Source organism: Ambystoma mexicanum, chromosome 9, assembly GCF_040938575.1.
Source record: "Ambystoma mexicanum isolate Mex_15411 chromosome 9, UKY_AmexF1_1, whole genome shotgun sequence".
In the NCBI taxonomy this organism is placed as follows: domain Eukaryota; kingdom Metazoa; phylum Chordata; class Amphibia; order Caudata; family Ambystomatidae; genus Ambystoma; species Ambystoma mexicanum.
Window position 1 is genome coordinate 1,116,522,510 of NC_090931.1, and position 23,592 is coordinate 1,116,546,101.

A 23,592-nucleotide genomic window follows, 5' to 3' on the forward strand; every position below is an offset into this window, starting at 1 on the left:
AATATTTGCAGCATTTTGCATTATTTATCCAGGGGAATGTATTTAATTGCTTAGCCTTGTTCAACTGGAGGATTCCTTAATTGGGATCTTCTTGTTGGCCACCTGGAGAGTCAAAGGTTGTAGAGCCCTGTTTTAGGAAATACTCTATTGAATCTTCCAGACCATTTAGGTTGCTGAACCCTTTCTCCTTCTCTCTCACAATGCTGCACACATTCCTAATTCAACCCCCTGCTGCCTTTTATCTGCCAGGGTATACAGTGCATGCCTAGTCAACATCCATAAACTCACTATTTTAAAGAGTCACTTATATTTAGAATTTGCGATCCACATGGCTGTCTAATCTTGGAATGATGATGTACTTTGTTGCCAGTTCAAATAGGCATATTGTGTTCAAATTCACAAACATTTAAAAAATGTCTGAAGTCTATTAATTGAGTCACAATTCAAGAACTGAAGCACAAAAGCAATAGAACCGGTCGCTGATGCTTTGGTGGATGTCACGTGATCTCTACAATATGGGCCTTCCCCGTTCACACTCAGAGCCACAGGGAATCCCCTCTGCCTCTGGAAGGGCTGCATTCCAGCTTTTCAAATGATTGGTAGTGAAAAGAGTGCCATATCAAAATGCCTCAATAGTGAAAAGAGGTTTTTAGCCATAAAGTCAACGGAATATAGTCGGGTTTGGTGATCCCATTTGTTTCCTCTTTAAAGGGGGTAATTCCCATACTGCACTGCCTGCACCCTGCTGCTTCCCCTTTCCCTTCATTGTCTTTTTAACACTTTAACCTCTTCCTATTGTTTTTAGGTCGACTTTATTGACAAAGGCGTTTTTCAAAATCTGTTTTCTCATGTTACCGCAATAAGTCGTCCTCGTGTGTCACCCCCCGCCCCATGCAGCTTGCATTGCACAGCTTTGGTGATCCACAAGAATAGTGAACCAGATACATGAGGCATGCAGGCTTCTAAGAGTGTGACAGTTGCATTGATGGCAATATATGTCTTACTTATAACAAGCCTCAAGTCGATCAATTGCAAATCTCAGCTCAATCGTTGTGACTAGTATCGCCTTGTGTGAACTGGCATGGGACCCCGTCGCTAGTGCACTTTATGGCTTAACATAGTGGTTTCCATCAGGTACGCTTAGACGAAAAACAGGGAATCTCATTTCACAGCCCTGGGTTTAACAAATAACACAATAAATATGTTTCGCGCCCGCCCCCACCTTACTAACTGATTTTGCCGTTCAGTATTTTTTCAGTGTTACAGTAGGTTGTGGCTTCAATTCGTCATCGTCTCCTACAAAAATATTTAGTTTCTTTACTGTGCTTCCAATGGTTTCAAAATGAGTTTTACTAAAGTGCATTAGTAGACATGTTGCTAAGCGATGGGACTCTTTACCCAAACAGGGAATGGGGCTAGGGAGCGTGGGCCCAATAGCGCTCCGTAGTGTGCTTTAGAAAGGGTAAGTTGCCTAGGCACGTAGTTGTTAGTGGTGAGAAAAGTACGTCTCCAAGATTTGGAGGAACACCTGATCCCAGGTTACAAATCTGAGGACTGCTGCCGTTTAAGCTTAGTAAGTTCCTGGCTAGCAAGTTCCAAAACTCCAGAACAGAGTGTTCAGATCCCTTTGAGCTCGGAGCAGGCGCAGTCAGGTCATATCCAGATCCCCTGAGGCATTGTACAGATCCTTCAAGCCGTTGTACGGTTTCCATCAGGCTGCACACAGTTCCCATCAGGCAGTACACCGATCGGCTAAGAGTCTGCCCGGAGAGCAGAAGGCTACATATAACTTCCACCAGGCTTTGAGCAATTCCTTCCAGAATCTGTGTGTTGCTTACCAGGTGGCACATAGATCCCGCCGGGTAATGCGCAACTACTTCTAGGCACGGTGTTATTCACCTCAGGCTACACCCAAATCACATCATGCCGTGCATCGATCCTTTCACGCGGTGCACTGAACTCTGCAGGCTGTGCACAGGCCATCTCAAGATGCACTTGGATATCAGGATCCACACAAGTCCATAAGGGCTTTGCACATGTTGAAATCAGATTGGTGATAGCTCCCTCGAGCTGTTCACAGGGCCCCCAGCCTGTGCAGTAACCCCCAAGTTCTGCGCAAAACCTCATCTGGCAAACAATGCCCTCAGACTACCAAAGTCTAGTTTGCCCCACAAACACTGTGGGTGATGTCACTGGCAGGGGCACACGTTTGTACCCCATAGCTTCTAAAGACCCCACTGATTGCATAGGAGAAGCAGCTGGCAGGGCAGAGGGACCTGGCACGGCTAGAGAATAGTGGGAAGATATCAGGGGACAAAGAGAGAGTTAGGTTGAGGTGGCGGATGAAAAGAATTCTTGAACATGATTTCCACTTACAGCGTATCGTGTCTGTAACTGAATAAAGTAATTGAAGGAGTGGACAACAATTCAGGATGACCACATGTAAGACCACGCCCCCAGCACTAAAATGAACGCTTGCCGGCATGCAGTAAAATGAAAATAATGATCTTCACCAATGCCACAAGACACAAAATGCTGATTGTGAATTGGCTTTCCCAAAGCACAACTATATTCATGATTCATCATTTTGTAAATGTGTACATTGCGTGATTATCAATGTCCATTTCTGCACAAGGTCAACAGGGAGGATTACGTGTACAGGATATATTTATGTAAAAATGCTGGGTCGATCCAACAACATTGTTTATTATCTCCAGAAATAGGACAAAGCCAACCACAGCGGTGTTATGAGCTTTCGCTGGTTTGACCATCTTTTTTCTGGGTGTTGTGTTTTGTATCCCACAGGTGATGTACAAAGAAATATTGGGGCAAGGAACCCCAACAACCGCGACTCCTGAGATGGAGAGAGTGAAGCGCAATCAAGAAAACATTAGCTCGGTATTTAAAAATAAAAATAAAATTCCCTAACTACTACTCCCTCCTAAAAGTAATAACCATCTAACATGTTCCTGTTTGTAGTTTAGTCGGTGTTGAAATATTTATTCTACTTTAGTTGTCACACAAAGTCTAATATTCTTCATAATTTTTACTAAGAACTACAATTAAATTATTATTCCCATCTGTTTGCTCCACATAACTAAAATCGACGTCCTTAGTTACTTACCTTACGATTTTAGCAATACTAAAATTACTCATCCTTCCAGAATTCCTAATGAGTACACAAGACACCACATGTTTCATTTTGTCATGCTTTTTAGAAACTTTCTTGTATCTTTAGGCTTTGTACAAAGAGCACTTGGGCAAAGGAACCCCAACGCCCGTCACTTATGAGATGGAGAGAGTCAAACGCAATCAAGAAAACATTAGCTCGGTATTTCTCGAAAATTATTTAAAATTACCACAATTCCCTCCTAATTATGGACATGTTTACCCTAATCCTGCCTCGTGCAGATCATAATATAATGTGGTTACTCACATCAACATGACACCCCCAATTAAACAATAACTTAATTCACCTCCAGAGTGTTTTAACCTTCAAATATAGCCTGAAAGATAAACTCTCTTAACTTATGCAATCCACTTGTTGCAAAGCGTGATTTTCCCAACCAAAGCACAACATAATATGTTTAAGCTTGAACCCCAGTAACACTATCTTTGTAACCACTTTGCACTATCCCTCCGACCCTTCCACACCAAAACACTCCTGCTTACTCTGCTGTTGGACTACGCTTAACACTATGATTTTAAACCCTCCTACTGTGGTTTTCAACCTTTGATGTGCTTGGTTTGAAATGTTGGATGCCTCTATTGAGTCCCAAAAGTTGCTAGAAGATAGCGGTACTTGTATGCGATTCTCGATCTACAGCTCCTGTGACGAGGAAAGTCATCCACAGAGAGAGAGAGGGAAGAGTTCCTCTCATGTATTTGAAATTCCTTTGGATGAAGAGTTCCTCTCTTGTATTTGAAATTCCTTTGGATTCAGGTACACATTTTGTGTGAGGACCTCTGTGTCAGAAATAAAGATATTAAATGGGTCCCCACCAGTGTTCCAACTGGGTTACGGGATTTAAACCCTGAAGCTCATCCATTGCACTGCAATTTTTCCATTTGATGAAATGGTGAAGGAATCCTTCTGATGGCAGGAAACAAAGGCTATTAATATAGCGGATATTGAATTCAGAACTGTGTGGTCCATTACATTGTTTGATTTTATTTTGTTGATTTAAAATGGTAAGTTAGTGGATAGCACCAGGCAGCTGACTTTTTAATACTAACAATAGGCACTTATCCTACCAAAGTGGAATTTATGTTTGGTTCGGTTAAGCAGAAGTAAAAACATTTTAAAATTGCACTATCATGTACCCTAGATAATTGCGACAATGTTTTGATTGGTTGGAAAGAGTTGAATGCTTTTCTGTAACTTTGACCTCTGAAATTTGCAATGGTGTTGGGCAATGTTTGGACTAAACTCTATTCTGGTATATGAGGAGACTGTCTAATTCAATGTGCTGCTTCATGAACTGTGGTCGTTTGCAAAGCTTAATGGTGGCCCATGGGAATGTGGGAAGATGGCTACAGACTAGATGCCATGTGAAGGTGAGAAGAAGAGGAGCATATATGCTCAAAGACACATGGTGGCTAGAGTGGGTTATTCATCTTTCAAAGCAGCTTCAATATTGCTGCCTGGCGGTATGCTTCATTCTCCAGCCAACCAAGGTTTTCCTAAAGTACTGGCTAAGCCAATGGGTTAGTCCTTTATCTGTGACCTAGAGTCATCAGCCACCTAAGCCCACATCTAAATGAACATTAATTAAGACAGCTCCTCTGGGCAAAAAATGTTGCATCTTGGCTAGAGCTAGCCCACATGGCCTTCAGCTGCTCTGGTGGAACTGAATGCGAGTGAATGGGTTAGGCTAGGGGGGGGGGGGGGGGCAGAGGGAATACCAATATATGCAAGATGGACAGTAGTTGTAGAGGTATACATGTTGAGGTGTTTTCCAACATCAATAAATCATGATAGCAGGAAATGGAAATACATTCTGGATGTACCTATCCAGCAGAAGTTGCGACTTTGACTGCCTGGCTACGTAGAGTACCCTTTGCCAGTAAAGATATTAATCTGAGAATGGTGCACCCATCTACTTATCATACTAACCCAACAGTGAACAAGCTTCTTGACCATTCTAAGACACACAGTGGAGTCCTACCAATGTCAAAATCTACGTTCATTGGCGCTTGAGACAGTTTTTCTTTAATGCAAGTATTTCATGAATGGGTGCACATCAGTTTCTAAATGTCATCATAAAAGTCTTTATAAATCCAAGCCGGCTCTTTTTAGGTAACAGGAAACGCCCTTACGTCTTGCATGTATGCACTAAGGAGCCAAGGGAGAAATATATGTGAAGTATACCATATCCACTGGTAATTAGAATTACATGAACAACTGAGTGAGCAAAAGGAAGAAGGTCTTGTTTATTCAAAATCAACCAAATAATACACTTGAAAACTTTAATAACTCAACCTAGTCTCTCATACGCTGCTATATGGTGCATGTGATGTGTTTGTTTCGTTGCCCTCTCCTAGCGTGTTTTTGTGCATTGATATTGGCCTCAGACTGATGACGTCAGCTGTCAATCAACACCCACACAATACTAGAAAGTGTGTATGGTTGGATCTAATCATGTACAGCTCAACGGTAATCCAGGAATTTCAGGTGGAGAGCGGCAATACGCAGCTGCAGCCGAGTGCAACCTGCTGAACAGATGGCCATTTAAAGAGTCATGCATGGGTTCTCATGCCAATCAGACAAATGGAAGTACCTGTTTCTGAGTGGCACATTTGTCACTATACGAAGCTCAACATAGAGCATAATGTAGAATAGGTTCTGCTGCGTGACGCTGAGGAAACATGTAGGGTTCTACAAAACCTAAATTTTAATCATTCTAAAATTATATATGACCTCCCATGTAGCTAAATGTAGTACTTCTCTCACTACAACCTGTCAATAAATCCCCTCACTTGAATACATTTCACAGACATGTGGCACCCTAGTAATTGTGGTAAATAATGACTGCTGTGCCCAGTGAATGAAACTCACAGTAGGACAATACCACCGTTGGCATTCCAGAGATGAAACGGCAGGTGGCCAGCCATACATGGCAGTAAGGGGCATGAGTGTAGCTAGTGAGGGAGTGGAAGGCATAGGTGGGATACAGGCAGTTCCCCCTTGTGGAAAGCATGGGGATTGCCGTTGGCAGTGTTTGTACCTGGGGAACCTCTGTTGAGCATGGTTGGTGTGGATATTATTCATTGTTCACAGTGGGAAGTATATGTTCCTAAAAACCAAAAAGAGACTAATATCCAGGCCCTCTTCATGAGGATTTGCCTACACCCTCTCAGGTCGGCAAGTCATCAACCTGTTTCAGAGAGCTATATTCTAGAGAAGATCATGGGGGAGACAGTGAATAAGTCACCAGGAGCCAAATGCTTTGTTGGATATCTAACAATCAGCGCGAAGACTAAGTTATCATTGAGTGCAGTCAACTGCATTCCATATTGAACCTACTGATCAGTGGCAATAGAAACAATGAGGTCTAATCATATAGGACACCCTGATCAATTTCCAAAATGGCCTTTTGGGCGTAGTCATCAGACGTAGCCTAAATGTTGTCGACATTGAGTAATTCAATGAATGTGGAGTGCAGCCAACCTTTAACATAAAGAAAACACTGGCAACTAGATCGCATTGGCAGCACTCCTCTCATGATGGGCGTAAAAGCCAGCAATTTTGAGTTCCCCGTGTGTTTTTTAATTTATTGAGCCATTTATCGCTTTTGGATGTTTTTGTGACCATATTATGCAATCTTTATTTCCCACACCTCACTATGATGTGCTGTAATATTTATGTATCGGTAAATCCGTTCCTCGTTTAACACCCTCCATCAAAATAAAAATAAATAAAACGATGCTGAGCTGCCCTGCAAGCCAGAGTATGTCCAGGCCATTTTCCATGGCTCCTACATATTTTACTGGTATACATCACATGCAAGACATATTTCTCTATTCTACATATTTTTGTAATTTAAAATAACAAAATGAATAGTGGACAAACGCCGAAGCCATTTAAGTTGTTTTCGTGCTCAAACTCTTGTTTTTGAAGCCAGTCACCTTTGGGGGGACCATTTGTGACTCCCATGTATGTTCATCAATGTTTGTGCAGCTTAATTCCAAATGTAAAGCTCTCAGTGTCTTTGAAATGTGTTCTTGTAGCATTATGTCTGCTGTGCTGCTTATTCGCTGAAAGCTTCTGCACCCCAGAAAGACCATAGGCATGACATCCAGCAATGTAACAATGATGGCTTTGTTGGCACTTTCTTCTATCTCTTAGGTTTTGTACAAAGAGGCCTTGGGGCGAGCAACCCCAACACCTGTTACTCCAGAGATGGAGAGAGTGAAACACAATCAAGAAAACATTAGCTCGGTATTTTTCACAAAAAGAAATTGGTGATCAGATTTCCCCCAAATAACCGTCTAACAGATAAAAGAGTTTTTAGAGTTTTAAAACCTTGCTTTTTAACTGAGCCACTTTATTGAAATAACTTTCCCTTTTCACCTCTACTTGTTACCTTCGATTTAAGATTACTCCCAAATGTTTTTGAATCTTTTTAAAAAAAAAAAACATTTACTATATTTTAAAGTATTCTCATTCCCAATTTACCATCTTTACAACTTCAGAAACATAGAGATTTTCAAATTTTGTTGATGTTTCGACACATGTGATTTTTGGATACCTTTTTTGTACCATTTAGGTTTTGTACAAAGAGACCTTGGGGCTGGGAACCCCAACACCTGTTACTCCAGAGATGGAGAGAGTGAAACGCAATCAAGAAAACATTAGCTCGGTATTTCCCAGGAAAACATTCTCCCACAACTCCCAAACCCAAAAAATAACTTTATTTTTGTAAACCAACCTTTGATTTCTACTAATGTACTTTCCTGTATGTATTTGGTGTCTATTTACAAGTCTGACTGGGGACTCTGCGATAACACCAGGCCTCTACAATTCTGTAATTGTTCCCCCATAGGTTCTATGAGCTAACACAAAGCCTGCTTTTAAAACACTCTGAGACACTGTAACTATTAAGGTCTAACTCCCCTCCCTTGATGCTTCCTCCTAGCTTCCGGTCATGTGGGCAGCTTTGTCTGGGAGGCATCCCGCACCCAGAGTAAGACACATGGAAGTAAGATAGAATGGAAGTGCTTGCTCCCGATTCAGCTGAATTCCTGTAGCATGCCTTACACATTATGTTCCACCAGACTGGCCCTTAATGCGTCCTTAGGGACAGTCAAATCCAGTCAGGTTTTCAGGATATTCACAGACATGCACGAGGAACATCTACATGCAATGGACGTTTCTCTTGGTTGTTCTGAGCTGGATTTTACTATTCTTTATATTAATGAGCCTAGCTGCAATGAGTATGCTCTAATAGACTGTAATATAAAATAATCAATTAGCCCACCCATTTTCAAAAGTCTTTGCTTTCTTTATCCAACTTGTTTTCCCTTTCGTCACTTCAATCACCCTATTGGTGTATGGTCTTGCATTCGAGGACCCGGGTGCAGTTTTCTGTTTCACCCGTTAGGTCAGCCGTTCAGCACACAATCCACCACAAGATACGAGAAGGGGGATCTGCACACGTGCACGCATCCCCATTTATCCTTATGTGAACTTTCTTTATTTGAGTACTTGCAAAACATTAGGAAAAAAATGTGTCAAAAGAGAAGTACTTTTGCATAGCAGATAGTTTTAAAAGAAAGTACATAGAGGGATACCAATGTTGCAGAACAGAAGGTACAGTGCTGAGAAATCTGGCGACACCCCTAGTGGGACGTGACTGGCGACATTGAATACTAGGAGCTAAAGTAAGTTCCCCACGTAAACTACAATGACAACATCCCAAATCAATGACTTTGTGGCAGGCAGAAGATAAGTCTCGCAATCTGTCAATAGGGTGGATCAAGCCCGGGGGTCACGCGCTTGACTTAATTCATTGTGTCCTTTGCCTACAGTGTTGGCTCCTGCCTCTGAAGCACTGATGGGTCTTAAGCAGGAAAGATGTCAATGACAAAGGGTTGGGGTGGCTCAAGGGGCGTCAAAAAGCCTTATCCCTTTTTCCTTATTCACATAACTTTTAACATCTTTATTCCTGAACCCTGCGTTCACTCCTGCGGCTGTGAAGTCAATGCGGCGTGACCGATTTCAAATTTCCTGTGTACTAGTGTGTGATATATGTGATTTGTCTTAGACATTTTCTTTGCAACTTCTAGGTGTTGTATAAGGAGAGTTTGGGGAAAGCCACCTCAACACCGGTGACTCCAGAGATGCAGAGAGTTAAACGAAACCAAGAAAACATTAGCTCGGTACATTTTTTGGAAAACAGATTTCTTGATTTTAATTAACCACTGGACATAATGCAGCTCTGCTCCTAATCATAATATAGATATATGTATGTACAGATATAAATGTATATAGCATTCATGTAAAGAGTATAGTTGCCCCAAATGGCTTGATGGCATAACATTTTAACAGCTTCCCCTTCAGTGATGTTCTTACGGGTGCAAAGAGGATTTAAAAAGTAACATCATTTTCACCATGCCAGGGGATAATGTGCAAGCCTGCCATTGACAGATGAAACTTTATACCCTGTAGGTGTTGTACAAAGAGGATTTGGGGAAAGCAACTCCGGCACCTGTCACTCCAGAGATGGAGAGAGTAAAACGCAATCAAGAAAACATTAGCTCGGTATTACAGAAAGGCGCGACACAAACCCACAACATAACCACCTTAACTTCATCCAATGTGTTCTCATTTCCCGATTGAACTAAAAATATTCCTTGATTAACGCTGCGATACCTCCTTATGTAGTTTAGCATCGCCGTAGCGTGTGAAGACATGACTATCTACTCCGGGAGCTTTCTACCTCTCCACTTCTCTTCCAACCCCTGGCTGTCAATCTTCTCCTGTGTGTGGTATGACATTTACAAAGTGCTCTATCCTGGTAGGATTTTCATTCCGCCACCTAACACCTGAAATCCTTGGCAAATTCAGCATGTCGGAACTGTCTTGTGTTTGTGTACCTGTTTTTATGAATGTACTTCAGTGTGCCATGAATTACAATGGCCTGTATGTTTCCTCAGGGGACATCCTTTAAAATGTGGGGGCAGGGGGACATTGGGCATGAATAATTATCTATATGTCTTAAAATTTCTCAAGCAAATATTACAGTTATGAGCAGGTTGACTCTGTAGGTTTTAAGGCTCTCTTTGTGACAAAACATCATTATCCTTGGATCACTCGCACAGCATCCAACATTAAGACCACCGAGCTCTAAAGCCTGCAATGTCACACAATCTGTGGTTGGACTAGGCCTTGTTCCCCTACTTGCCCAACGTTCCTCGCTCTCTGGGACACAGACAACAATGTCAAGGTACAAGGAAAAAAGCACCATATCTCGGATGGCCATGTCTAACTGGTTTGACACTTACCCTCTTTCCAATGTGACTGTGCCGCCTAGCATCACGCCTAACTCTCAATAGCAGCACCAGTGCCACACTCAGCCATGCTCACTGTTTGTCATTCACTCGGCAGGTCCTTTACTCAGACAGCTTCCGGAAACAAGTGCAAGGCAAGGCTGCCTTTGTGATGGACACCCCTGAAATGAGGCGTGTACGTGAAACGCAGCGCAACATCTCATCGGTAATTACTATATTTCCTTGATATTCCTTGCTATTTTAAAATAATGCATGCAATTATCTGGCTACATAAAGAAGTTGTAAGTATATTGTCCCTGAAACCAGCAGGGGATGACTAGAATGTGAGTATTGACAATGGGATGAAGAAATACATACATAATACATACATGATGTAATAGGCATTAGTTATTGTTTTAAAGTTTGCAAACTGCTTTCAGTGTGACAAAGATTGATACTAGGTTAAATGAAGGGGCAAAATTATTCCGAATTTGCAAACTTGGAGCTACTAACCCACTTGATGCAATGTAAACGTTTTTTACAGCACAAGTTGCCACCTCTTTACATGTATCTCATTCTAATGGAATGTATTCAAACTATAAAGATTCATATGTTGCAAGACCAGATTAATTAAACAGTATAGCATGCACAAACAACCAAATGTCTACAATTGTGCAATGCACAGATGCACAGATGTGATAAAAATCAGTGAGCAGGATTAGCCATGAGCATCTACACACGCACACATCTGCATAGAAATAACAGCTGATGGGCAGTTTGCGCGCCGGTTGCATCACATTGCTGATTTACAGCAGGGATGTGGCTCAGTAGCGGGCATCCTGAGCCTGCAGGCTCAAAGAGTCTGCAAGTGCAATCAAACTTGTAGATCCTAAGTAGAGTCCCTGTTAAAGGTCTAGTACTATCTCTCAGTTGTGCATGGGTTAAACCTTAAGATGCATCATATGGCAGGGACAGGGAGCTTTTGTCGCAGTAGATTTCATTGAGGTAGAAATCAACGATTTTGTGAACAACATATCTTGCTGCAAATGTATGTGGGGTTGTTTAGGTGAATAATTAATATAGGAGGATTAAGGGGGGCTGCAGGTGGTCTCCCCGCATATATTTGTGGCAAAATCTTCCAGTAAAAAATAAATAAATCGATGATTTTTACTTCGATTAAATACATTCGCAGAAATCCCATAGAAGCCTATGGAATAGTAGGAGATGGCATGGATAACATATTGAGCCAACCCTCTGAGATGTATTTCTTGGGGGGTATTCGGGGGGGGCGGAGGGGGAGACAGGTTCTATAGCAAGTGTGCAGCTTGAGAGTGTTCCACACGGGTGGACCGATTCTGCACTGTCTTTTTACAAATGCCTCCTGTCAGGGTTGAATTCGTCCTCTTCATTGGGTTCAGGACGCAACCAGGATCCTTGCTTTGTGTTGATATCTATGTACGCAAAATATAAATAAAGTCACATAGAGAATGCAGGGACACAACTTGGAATGAGAACATTGGAATGTTGGCAGTTCCTTTGCAGACCATGCACTGGGAGAGGGCAATCCTGGCTGATGTAAGTTCTTTGACCCAACCTTCCAATGGGTCAAACGTTTACGGCGCAGAACTATGACAATATGCTCTTAAAACTAATCTTATGCCTTTGATTGGAGAAATTACTTTATGGAAGTGGCAATTGTTACACAGACTTTATTTCACGAAGTGCCACGCATCACTTATGTGGAGGCACAACGCTCCTCCTTTGATTGTGGTAAGAACGTGTTCATTGTCCTCATTTTCAGGCATTTCCCTTTTTAGGTTTGTGATGCGCTCCTAACAATCATCGCTAAGATGATAGTTCTTGAGCTGGGTGCCCCTTTACGGGCATTAACTCACCTCTGGATAGTTTTTATGTTACATTTCTAAAAGCTTCTTTATTTGGCTTCTCTACATTTTGAGAGCATGTCACCGAGCATTTAGAAAAGGTACTTGAGCGGATGCTTAGAATTCCTCCAAAGAGCAGGACTCAAATGTTCGCTGAAAATCTTTTTAAATGGTCAGCGTGAATGCCCACAGGGGTAGTGCCCACAGTGGCACTCTTAACATAAGACATCTGTTGAACTCTGGGAAGACTAAGTGCAGTGGGAAGGTGGTGAGTTTTGAATAAATTAATCAAACTTGTGGAGATTTAGACACAGGTTTTGTGGTGTCGCTATCAGTTCGTTTTCGCAAAAGACAATACAGTCTGTTTCAAATTGCAAAATAATTTTGGGAAGGTAGTCCAAACATACAAATGATCCTAATGATAAACGCAATGTTATCTTGAAGAGAAATGCATGTATCTGTCAAGTGGTAGGCACATGATGTCTCCAGCAAAGCCATCGCCTACTGGAATGAGCTACCTCGGAATCTCAGGCTAGAAAGCAATTTGCTTTTGTTTAAGAAACAGCTGAAAACCACGCTATTCAAGTAAGAAATCCCTTATCACTTACTCTCTGTGGCCATGTAAAGCCTGATCATTCCCGTTTTCTGTTCTGTCCTGTCACTCCTTCGTACCTGTGTCTTTGTCGCGCCCTGATGCCTGAGGTATGGGCGGTTTCCTTGGGCCTTCATATGGGTTTGACCAAACTCGATGACCATTGCAGCCACTTGTAATCGGGCACAATCTGCCCAATTGCAATTGGTAGAATGGTAACATTAATCCCCATTTTCAGAGCACACGGTACTCCATGGGGATTGTATAGGAATTTCCAAGAGTGGTAATTCCACCCAAGTAATTTGTCCAGTTTTTTAAGCTAATGTAGAAGAAATACCCCCAGTCAAGTGATGGAGGTATCACTGCCACATTACTGCCAAATTCGTAGGATGTCGCTGCAGGGAACGTGGCAGTAATTTTGTTAGTGCCACTTTTCTACCACACCGACGTAGTCCTATTGTGCACCATTCTCCACGACTGATCACTTGGAAATCCAACCCCTAATTTAGTTTCAAATCGATGAATGGATGTTTGCAATACCAGGTGCAATTGATGTCAAAACATGTAGTGGACATCGTCCAGTGGAGTTTGCTAATGGCCTAGTTGTCGTCATAGATCTGTCATGCTTTGGGGCCTTTCACTGATTGCTGTTTCTTGATTTTAGTACTAAGTGTATTGTTGTATTTCACATGTGTATTTGTGAAAAGTCAAAAGATGCCCCCTCCACAGTTTAGTTGTCGGAGAATTGAAACCTCTTCCATGGCAGTCCTAACCACAGATCAGATAAGGGTCAGAGAAAGCTTATTTTAGCAAGTTGGGGAATATTCACTGGTGTTGATTAATTTAAATTGGCAGAAGCATATTGGTTAAACATGCAAGACTGCAGTCGCCTTTTCTTGTAGATCAGATCCTCAACTAATCAGAAATATTTTGGATAGCGACTATGATTAAACATAATTGAGAATGTAAAGGCATGTTGATTTGCATCAGCTATTCGATGCAGAGGTTCTTGCTATGTGCTAGGTAAGGGTTAATAGATAATGGTTAATGTCATTTCTGCAAAGGGTGTCAGATCCAGCCCTGAAAGAAGCAAGGGCTTCTCTGCGCCAAAGTCCTCAAACTTTTCCCAGCCAAGTAGCTGGGTCCATTACAATAAATCAGTGAGTATATTTGCATTAGCATATGCCTATATAATATCACCAAGAAATTGACTTATGATAATGAAGCTCCATGTCTTTCTTCATTCGCCCTGATGGTTTTCTCTCATTTAAACTTGGTTATGGTCACTTATCTATGCAAAGATTTCATGAGTGATGCTTCAGCTATTGTTTGGAGGCTGTCAATGCGAAGTAGAACCACCTGCAGACATGTCCTGCTTTTTACCGGCCCTTCTTTGCTATGGAAAACATTGGTAACATTTGGAATGCTGCTACATTTGTACAGGTGCGATATCATGAAGAGTTTGAGAAGCAGAAAGGAAGCTTCACGCCCGTGGTGACTGACCCCATCACAGAGCGCGTCAAGAAGAACATGATTGACTTCAGCGACATCAACTACCGCGGCATCCAAAGGCGGGTAGTAGAAATGGGGAGGAAACGGATTGACCCAGAGCAGGAGACTATGACGGGTATGTACGTTCTCTGTGATTGCCTTTTCCTGTATTGTGCATGTTACCAGTCAGTTCATTCACACAACACCCCCAGACTCCCCTATTCTAGGGTGGCCTCTGGCAGCTCATGTCCCTCTTGACAGCAGGAGATGGTGATCAGCAGTCACCCAGAATGCATTGCCAGGGAGTTAACCCCAGTTCCCTAATCATGTGGCCAAAATAGGATTACATGCCTGCCGCGGCATAGTGGAAGTGGAGTCGGCACAATAATACCATAGAGACACACCTGCACAAATGCCCGGTACCATGAGAAGGGCGGTGCTTGCTCCCCAATCTTCATACCTCGTGCACAAATGACATAAGATCATTGCTGGAATCGTCAAACACACAAAACCACCAGACACACATATAGCTACAGTTTTTTTTGCCTTTGCTCTATGTGTCAAAAAATAACCACACTGTAGATCAGCAGTGACTCTTTAATGCCAGGGGAGATCAAAATGAACCGACCAAATGCTGATTAAAAAGGTGGCTAAAGAGCAAAGGATCAGCTCCAACAGAAACGATTTGCCTTTGTCATCCTCACGCGCTGCCTCTCAGTAACATGCCGGTGCTTTCGTAGCACGTCCAGCTCCAAATTCGAGCTCAGGCTAAACCAGTCTATATCATGGTATATATTAATTTATTTGTATTTGGCTCTAAAAGAACCTTTACAAAATATATCATAGTAACTCAGAAATAATATCCCAATGGAGCAATATAAATCATAAGCAAAAAATGAGGACTGTGTACAGTATGTAACTTATTTATTTATTTTTATTGTGGTACTGTAGATATTTTCAGAAAAATGTATTTTTGCTTCTTTTTTTCCTGGATTTGAATTCCTTCCTGGTCATTGGAAAAAATCACATTACAATTTGCTCAATAGCAAAAATACTCGGCTCAATGATAATGGTGTGGCAGTCAAGAGGAGTGTGTATAAAATGAAGTCTTTGAGGATTAGCAAACCCCTTCCGGATGGTTCAGAAAGGTCTATTTTAGCTCTGCCTACGCTCTGAAGGGTTGAAATACTCAAACAGTGAGGGTCATGACTTGCCAAGGGAAGCACCTGGGCTCCCACAGACTTTTCAGAATGTAGCAGCACCCTGCTTTGCAGCCGAGAAGCCAAGTGTAAAGAGCTCCATTTAGTTCCCATCTGGTCCAAGCTATTTAAGAAAGTCACCCTGACTCTAATCCCCAGTGAGATGTTTAGGTCGTCCAACATTTTAAAGCCAATAAACCCCAAATGTGTGTCAGATTTTCAATATTTGGAGCTCTGTTGCCTATTCCAGCCATGCAGTGTGTCCCACCTGGAATGTTTTCATTTGTAAATGAAAACCAATGACTAAAAACTCATGCTTGAAATGACTACGTGGATATATTGATATGTTTCATAGTAATATCCCTGATTCTCAAATTGTTTGAACTAAGTCGAAACTTTAATGAGAGAAACATGGCTCTGCGCTCCAGATGTTTTGGACTGCAACTCCCATGGTCCCTCACCATCGACTGTGCAGACTGCGGCGAATGGGACTCCTAGTCCAAAACATCTGGAGAGGCAAAGTGTAACCTAATGTCAGTCTTTGAAAGATGCCCCCAGGATTAAAATGTTCATGTGAAACCCTCACGCCCGCTCAGTTGCAGCGGTGTGCAAAACTAAGGTTTAGCAAATCTCTCTGGTCTGATAGTCTTTTCTCTATTTCCATGGTGTGAATACTCTGAATTTTGCCTTTCCCAGATCTCCGTGTGTGGCGCACCAATCCTGGCTCTGTTTTTGACTATGACCCAGCGGAGGACAACATCCAGTCTAGAAGCTTGCACATGCTCTCCGGTATGTTCTAAGCCATGTACATTGATTGGACTGCGCTTGTCTTGCATGTGGTGCATAGACCATCTTGTTGTTGCCCTCTCTTTCTATGCTGAGAGGGCGTCTGTCTCAACCCCTCATTTTGCTCATCATCGCTATAGAGTTTTCTTTCAGGATCTTCCATTCTCTACACTTGGGCATCGTCTAAGCCGCCCACCTTCTGTGATGACCTATGCTCTGTTGCGCTGCAGCCCATTTGGTTTGCTCTGCAGAAAAGGTTATTCTTCAGTGTGTTATGAATGCTCGACAGCACCTTAGCGAGCTGATTTGCATTTTTCCTTCTTTTTTTCAAGCCCAAACGCTTTTTACACAAACACAGGTTTTCTTTCATCTGCACAAATTGCGACGTATTCTTAAAACATAAATACACCTCGAAATGCATTTGTACAGATTGTGTCACGGATGCACACTTTGCAAGTGTGTATATCTGAACCAGAATGAGTGCATTTTGCATTCGCGAGATGAAGGTGACTTGTGGAGTGACCGGGTCAGGCAGTGCAAATGAGGGGCCCATGCACAAGCAGTGGCATTGATATTGATAGTTTATTTCTATCGCGCTCGTACACAAGTGTTTCAGAGCGCAACAAGGCAAGGGAGGGGAACAGGGGAGAACAAACAACGATCTTACTAGGCCCAGTGACATTGAGAACGCGCAAGTGCATGGGAGAGGAAAAAGGGGAAAGTGCATGGAAGAGGGGAGAAGTGGAAAGTGCGGAGCAAAGATAAATAATAATAAATAAATAATAATGGCAACAAACAGTGGTAGTGCAGCCGGCAAGTGCAAGGTTTAAGGCAGCAGACAGGGTAGGTCCGATAAGTGCAGGAAGAAAAAGGGGGGGGCTGTATGCGTACAGATACAGACCCCAGTGGAAGGGGTGGCCTGGAGGCAGTGCGGGAGGGTGGCAGGGTGAGCAGGTACCTGGGCCCGGAGGACAGAGGATGGCCAGGTGCACGGTGCCAAGAGAGAACAGATCAGCAAGGGAGAGGAGAAGCGAACGCAGAAGCAAATAGGAAGGTCTTGAGGACAACCATCTCCAGTTCCGGAAGCACCTCAAGTTTTAGAGTGGCAGGGATGCTGTTCCAGAGGGAGGCCCCAGCCAAAGACAGAGATCTGCCCCCACCTTGTTTCTTTGAAAAACGACTGACCCTCAGGGAGTTAGAGGTAGAGGAGCGGAGTGCTCGAGATGGGAGGTATTTGCGTAGGGATTGCTGAAGGTATTTTGGACCCAGGCCCAGAAAGCCTTGTGGACAATGCAGCGGGTTTGATATTGAGAGGAGTAGAGCACGCTCATTACCAAAAAGAAAAGAGTACATTACTTGCTCTTTCTCTCCCTTGCGCAATGTACCCATGTTTAAACAGAGCGCTTTTCGGACCCCGACAAATGTGCAGGGACAAATATGATTTTTAATGTTTTGAAAATGTTCCCTGAACGTATTTCACTTTCCCTGGGGTGTCACCACTTTCACTGATAATTCTGTAATTACACCTTTCACCTTCCCATGTGCAAGTTCCCTTCTAGGCATTTGCTCACGGGTTTCTGCTACTCCTTTGTACTCTTGCAGTCAATTTGCAAGCTGGTAACAGGGGCATCATTGCGAATCACCCTGTGCATGCATCGTACCTGCAACTTGCATACAACAAAGGCACAAAGTTATTTCTTGGGAACCAGGCCTTGGTGTTTCCAGGTGGCCTATTAAAAAAAAGTCATCTTTTTCTTTAAGATGTTTTTGCATAGCACATGGAATCCTAATAAGCTTTCCAGGGCTAAGGTTCATTTAAAGACTGTCTAAATATCACTTTATTATGTGTTGCCTCATGTGGGATCCCCCCCGCTTCCAAGTGCTGTGGTGGGTGGTTTAGAGAAGGCAGGTGTGAGCTGCGGTAGGCCTGGGTGAGCAAGGGTGCTGGGAGTTAGAAGGCAGGAGAGCTACAGTGGGTGGAGGTAGACAGGTGTGAGCTGCGGTAGGCCTGGGTGAGCAAGGGTGCTGGGAGTTAGAAGGCAGGAGAGCTACAGTGGGAGGAGGTAGACAGGTGTGAGCTGCGGTAGGCCTGGGTGAGCAAGGGTGCTGGGAGTTAGAAGGCAGGAGAGCTACAGTGGGTGGAGGTAGACAGGTGTGAGCTGCGGCAGGCCTGGGTGAGCAAGGGTGCTGGGAGTTAGAAGGCAGGAGAGCTACAGTGGGTGGAGGTAGACAGGTGTGAGCTGCGGCAGGCCTGGGTGAGCAAGGGTGCTGGGAGTTAGAAGGCAGGAGAGCTACAGTGGGTGGAGGTAGACAGGTGTGAGCTGCGGCAGGCCTGGGTGAGCAAGGGTGCTGGGAGTTAGAAGGCAGGAGAGCTACAGTGGGTGGAGGTAGACAGGTGTGAGCTGCGGCAGGCCTGGGTGAGCAAGGGTGCTGGGAGTTAGAAGGCAGGAGAGCTACAGTGGGTGGAGGTAGACAGGTGTGAGCTGCGGCAGGCCTGGGTGAGCAAGGGTGCTGGGAGTTAGAAGGCAGGAGAGCTACAGTGGGTGGAGGTAGACAGGTGTGAGCTGCGGCAGGCCTGGGTGAGCAAGGGTGCTGGGAGTTAGAAGGCAGGAGAGCTACAGTGGGTGGAGGTAGACAGGTGTGAGCTGCGGTAGGCCTGGGTGAGCAAGGGTGCTGGGAGTTAGAAGGCAGGAGAGCTACAGTGGGTGGAGGTAGACAGGTGTGAGCTGCGGTAGGCCTGGGTGAGCAAGGGTGCTGGGAGTTAGAAGGCAGGAGAGCTACAGTGGGTGGAGGTAGACAGGTGTGAGCTGCGGTAGGCCTGGGTGAGCAAGGGTGCTGGGAGTTAGAAGGCAGGAGAGCTACAGTGGGTGGAGGTAGACAGGTGTGAGCTGCGGTAGGCCTGGGTGAGCAAGGGTGCTGGGAGTTAGAAGGCAGGAGAGCTACAGTGGGTGGAGGTAGACAGGTGTGAGCTGCGGTAGGCCTGGGTGAGCAAGGGTGCTGGGAGTTAGAAGGCAGGAGAGCTACAGTGGGTGGAGGTAGACAGGTGTGAGCTGCGGTAGGCCTGGGTGAGCAAGGGTGCTGGGAGTTAGAAGGCAGGAGAGCTACAGTGGGTGGAGGTAGACAGGTGTGAGCTGCGGTAGGCCTGGGTGAGCAAGGGTGCTGGGAGTTAGAAGGCAGGAGAGCTACAGTGGGTGGAGGTAGACAGGTGTGAGCTGCGGTAGGCCTGGGTGAGCAAGGGTGCTGGGAGTTAGAAGGCAGGAGAGCTACAGTGGGTGGAGGTAGACAGGTGTGAGCTGCGGTAGGCCTGGGTGAGCAAGGGTGCTGGGAGTTAGAAGGCAGGAGAGCTACAGTGGGTGGAGGTAGACAGGTGTGAGCTGCGGTAGGCCTGGGTGAGCAAGGGTGCTGGGAGTTAGAAGGCAGGAGAGCTACAGTGGGTGGAGGTAGACAGGTGTGAGCTGCGGTAGGCCTGGGTGAGCAAGGGTGCTGGGAGTTAGAAGGCAGGAGAGCTACAGTGGGTGGAGGTAGACAGGTGTGAGCTGCGGTAGGCCTGGGTGAGCAAGGGTGCTGGGAGTTAGAAGGCAGGAGAGCTACAGTGGGTGGAGGTAGACAGGTGTGAGCTGCGGTAGGCCTGGGTGAGAAAGGGTGCTGGGAGTTAGAAGGCAGGAGAGCTACAGTGGGTGGAGGTAGACAGGTGTGAGCTGCGGTAGGCCTGGGTGAGCAAGGGTGCTGGGAGTTAGAAGGCAGGAGAGCTACAGTGGGTGGAGGTAGACAGGTGTGAGCTGCGGTAGGCCTGGGTGAGCAAGGGTGCTGGGAGTTAGAAGGCAGGAGAGCTACAGTGGGTGGAGGTAGACAGGTGTGAGCTGCGGTAGGCCTGGGTGAGCAAGGGTGCTGGGAGTTAGAAGGCAGGAGAGCTACAGTGGGTGGAGGTAGACAGGTGTGAGCTGCGGTAGGCCTGGGTGAGCAAGGGTGCTGGGAGTTAGAAGGCAGGAGAGCTACAGTGGGTGGAGGTAGACAGGTGTGAGCTGCGGTAGGCCTGGGTGAGCAAGGGTGCTGGGAGTTTGAAGGCAGGAGAGCTACAGTGGGTGGAGGTAGACAGGTGTGAGCTGCGGTAGGCCTGGGTGAGCAAGGGTGCTGGGAGTTAGAAGGCAGGAGAGCTACAGTGGGTGGAGGTAGACAGGTGTGAGCTGCGGTAGGCCTGGGTGAGCAAGGGTGCTGGGAGTTAGAAGGCAGGAGAGCTACAGTGGGTGGAGGTAGACAGGTGTGAGCTGCGGTAGGCCTGGGTGAGCAAGGGTGCTGGGAGTTAGAAGGCAGGAGAGCTACAGTGGGTGGAGGTAGACAGGTGTGAGCTGCGGTAGGCCTGGGTGAGCAAGGGTGCTGGGAGTTAGAAGGCAGGAGAGCTACAGTGGGTGGAGGTAGACAGGTGTGAGCTGCGGTAGGCCTGGGTGAGCAAGGGTGCTGGGAGTTAGAAGGCAGGAGAGCTACAGTGGGTGGAGGTAGACAGGTGTGAGCTGCGGTAGGCCTGGGTGAGCAAGGGTGCTGGGAGTTAGAAGGCAGGAGAGCTACAGTGGGTGGAGGTAGACAGGTGTGAGCTGCGGTAGGCCTGGGTGAGCAAGGGTGCTGGGAGTTAGAAGGCAGGAGAGCTACAGTGGGTGGAGGTAGACAGGTGTGAGCTGCGGTAGGCCTGGGTGAGCAAGGGTGCTGGGAGTTAGAAGGCAGGAGAGCTACAGTGGGTGGAGGTAGACAGGTGTGAGCTGCGGTAGGCCTGGGTGAGCAAGGGTGCTGGGAGTTAGAAGGCAGGAGAGCTACAGTGGGTGGAGGTAGACAGGTGTGAGCTGCGGTAGGCCTGGGTGAGCAAGGGTGCTGGGAGTTAGAAGGCAGGAGAGCTACAGTGGGTGGAGGTAGACAGGTGTGAGCTGCGGTAGGCCTGGGTGAGCAAGGGTGCTGGGAGTTAGAAGGCAGGAGAGCTACAGTGGGTGGAGGTAGACAGGTGTGAACTACGGGAGATAGAAAGGGCTGCTGTAAGCAGGGGTGATTTAGGGTGGCTGTGGTTGGCGCGTGTTAAGTTGATAGGCATGGGTGAACTACAGTGGGTGGAGGTAGACAGGTGTGAACTGCGGTAGATAGAAAGGGGTGCAGTAAGCAGGGGTGATTTAGGGTGGCTGAGGTTGGCGTGTCTTAAGTTGATAGTCATGGGTGACCTACAGTCGGTGGAGGTAGACAGGTGTGAACTACGGGAGATAGAAAGGGGTGCAGTAAGCAGGGGTGATTTAGGGTGTCTGAGGTTGGCGTGTCTTAAGTTGATAGTCATGGGTGACCTACAGTCGGTGGAGGTAGACAGGTGTGAACTACGGGAGATAGAAAGGGGTGCAGTAAGCAGGGGTGATTTAGGGTGTCTGAGGTTGGCGTGTCTTAAATTGGGTGACCTACAGTCGGTGGAGGTAGACAGGTGTGAACTACGGGAGATAGAATGGGGTGCAGTAAGCAGGGGTGATTTAGGGTGTCTGAGGTTGGCGTGTCTTAAATTGGGTGACCTACAGTCGGTGGAGGTAGACAGGTGTGAACTGCGGTAGATAGAAAGGGGTGCAGTAAGAAGGGGTGATTTCGGGAGGCCGAGGTTGGTGTTTGTTAAATTGGGTGACCTATAGTGGGTTGAGATAGTCTGGTGTGAATTACGGTAGATAGAAAGTGGTGCAATAAGCAGGGGTGATTTAGGGTGGCTGAGGTTGGCATGTGGTGAGTTAGCGTGGATGGGGATAGGTAATGATAAGCTACAGTGGGTGGGGTAGGCAGCAGTGAGCAATGGTGGGGCTGGGATAGACAGGGGTGAGCTAAGGGAGGTAGGTAGAGGTGAGCTATGGTGGGTGAGTGTGGTAGGCAGGGGAGAGCTAGGGTGGGTGGGAGAGCGGAGGGCTGGGCTGAGCTCAGGTGGGTGCCTGTCCATTGGGGACCAAGTCATTTTTCGAGGCCATAATTTAACAGACCACGTTATCACCGAAAGAAGACAGGGGTCATGTGGTGTCTGTGTCAAAGGACAGCCGAATAACGCCTGTAAGAAAAAAGCAATGCGGGTCATAGGGATGTCCCCCGTGAAAGGTCCTGTCTCCATCACGCACAATGGATGCATGCCAGAAGAGCAGTGATGGGCAGGCCGTAACAACATTTTTAAAAAAAGGTGTGGGAGGGGCCAGGACAGCCCTGGGACCTGGAGCATGAGGGCGGGAAGCTGGTAAGTGGACTGGTCATGAGCAGAAAGGGGGTATGCGGTATCATGATCCAAGGAAAGGTGTTCAGGGAAAACAAGACCTAGATGCATGCATTGGTGGGCTGCACTGGTAGTTACTGGGATGAACACGTTTTCTGGTTGCTAGGGTGGGAGGTGATGTGTGTGCAATGGTGGGGGGCGTTGGGTGCAGTAGGGTTCGGGGTGCTGGGGTGAGCAAGAGTAGGACTGTGGTTAGTGTTTCCACGGGGCAACTAGGTTGGGGGGTTGCTTGGGTTAAATAGGATAGGGGTTGGTGGGGTGTGCAATGGTGGGAGTTGCTGGGTGAGGTCGGATTGGGGTTTCTGGGATGAGATAGAGTAGGTGGGTGGTTAAGGGTTGCTGAGGCTACTTAGAGTGGGTGCTGCTAGCGTTACCAAGGGTGGCAGTGGATGGGGTGTGTAATCTTTGGTTTTCTGTGTGTGGAAGGGGTAGTTAGAGGTTGCTGTGGTGAGCTAGGATGGGGATGCTGGGATGAGCAAGGGAAGGATGGTGGTTTGGCGGTACATTGGGGATGTCAAGGTGGAGCTGGAGTGAGTGGTTGATGGGCATGCATAGACTGGATGAGGTGGGGGAGGGAGATGTGATGGTTGGAGTGAGGTAATATGTTGTTGGAGGCTGTCAGGTTGTGTGTTTGGGGTGAATGGTGAGGTGGTGGGTTAAGTTTGGGTGTGTTGCAGTGGGGTAGTGGATGAGGGGGTGGCGTGAGGTTGGGTAGGTGAATTGGTGTGATGAGGGGGGGTGGAGCAGGAGCAGGATATTCTGCATTCCTACAATCCTTTCATCCTCTCCCTCTGCCTCACCTTCTCTCCCTTTTCTGTAACAAGGTTTTGGCCGCATGTGATGGCACCTTAAGCCAACAAAGCATACCAAAAGCAAACATCTTATAGA

At 45.9% G+C, this 23,592-nt stretch overlaps 1 protein-coding gene across 30 annotated transcripts in view; it reads left to right on the forward strand.

Moving 5' to 3' along the window:
- NEB (nebulin) overlaps window positions 1-23,592 on the forward strand; it is a 359,744-nt gene that overhangs the window by 330,438 nt on the left and 5,714 nt on the right. For 16 of the 30 annotated variants that reach the window (XM_069616457.1, XM_069616463.1, XM_069616471.1 and 13 more), the window contains 9 exons: window positions 2,806-2,898; window positions 3,239-3,331; window positions 7,349-7,441; window positions 7,770-7,862; window positions 9,289-9,381; window positions 9,671-9,763; window positions 10,610-10,717; window positions 14,410-14,593; window positions 16,353-16,445. In XM_069616457.1, coding sequence (XP_069472558.1) covers window positions 2,806-2,898; window positions 3,239-3,331; window positions 7,349-7,441; window positions 7,770-7,862; window positions 9,289-9,381; window positions 9,671-9,763; window positions 10,610-10,717; window positions 14,410-14,593; window positions 16,353-16,445 — 943 coding nt within the window. The remainder of the gene's footprint in view (window positions 1-2,805; window positions 2,899-3,238; window positions 3,332-7,348; window positions 7,442-7,769; window positions 7,863-9,288; window positions 9,382-9,670; window positions 9,764-10,609; window positions 10,718-14,409; window positions 14,594-16,352; window positions 16,446-23,592) is intronic. The other 14 variants (XM_069616480.1, XM_069616482.1, XM_069616483.1 and 11 more) reach the window with 8 other exon arrangements.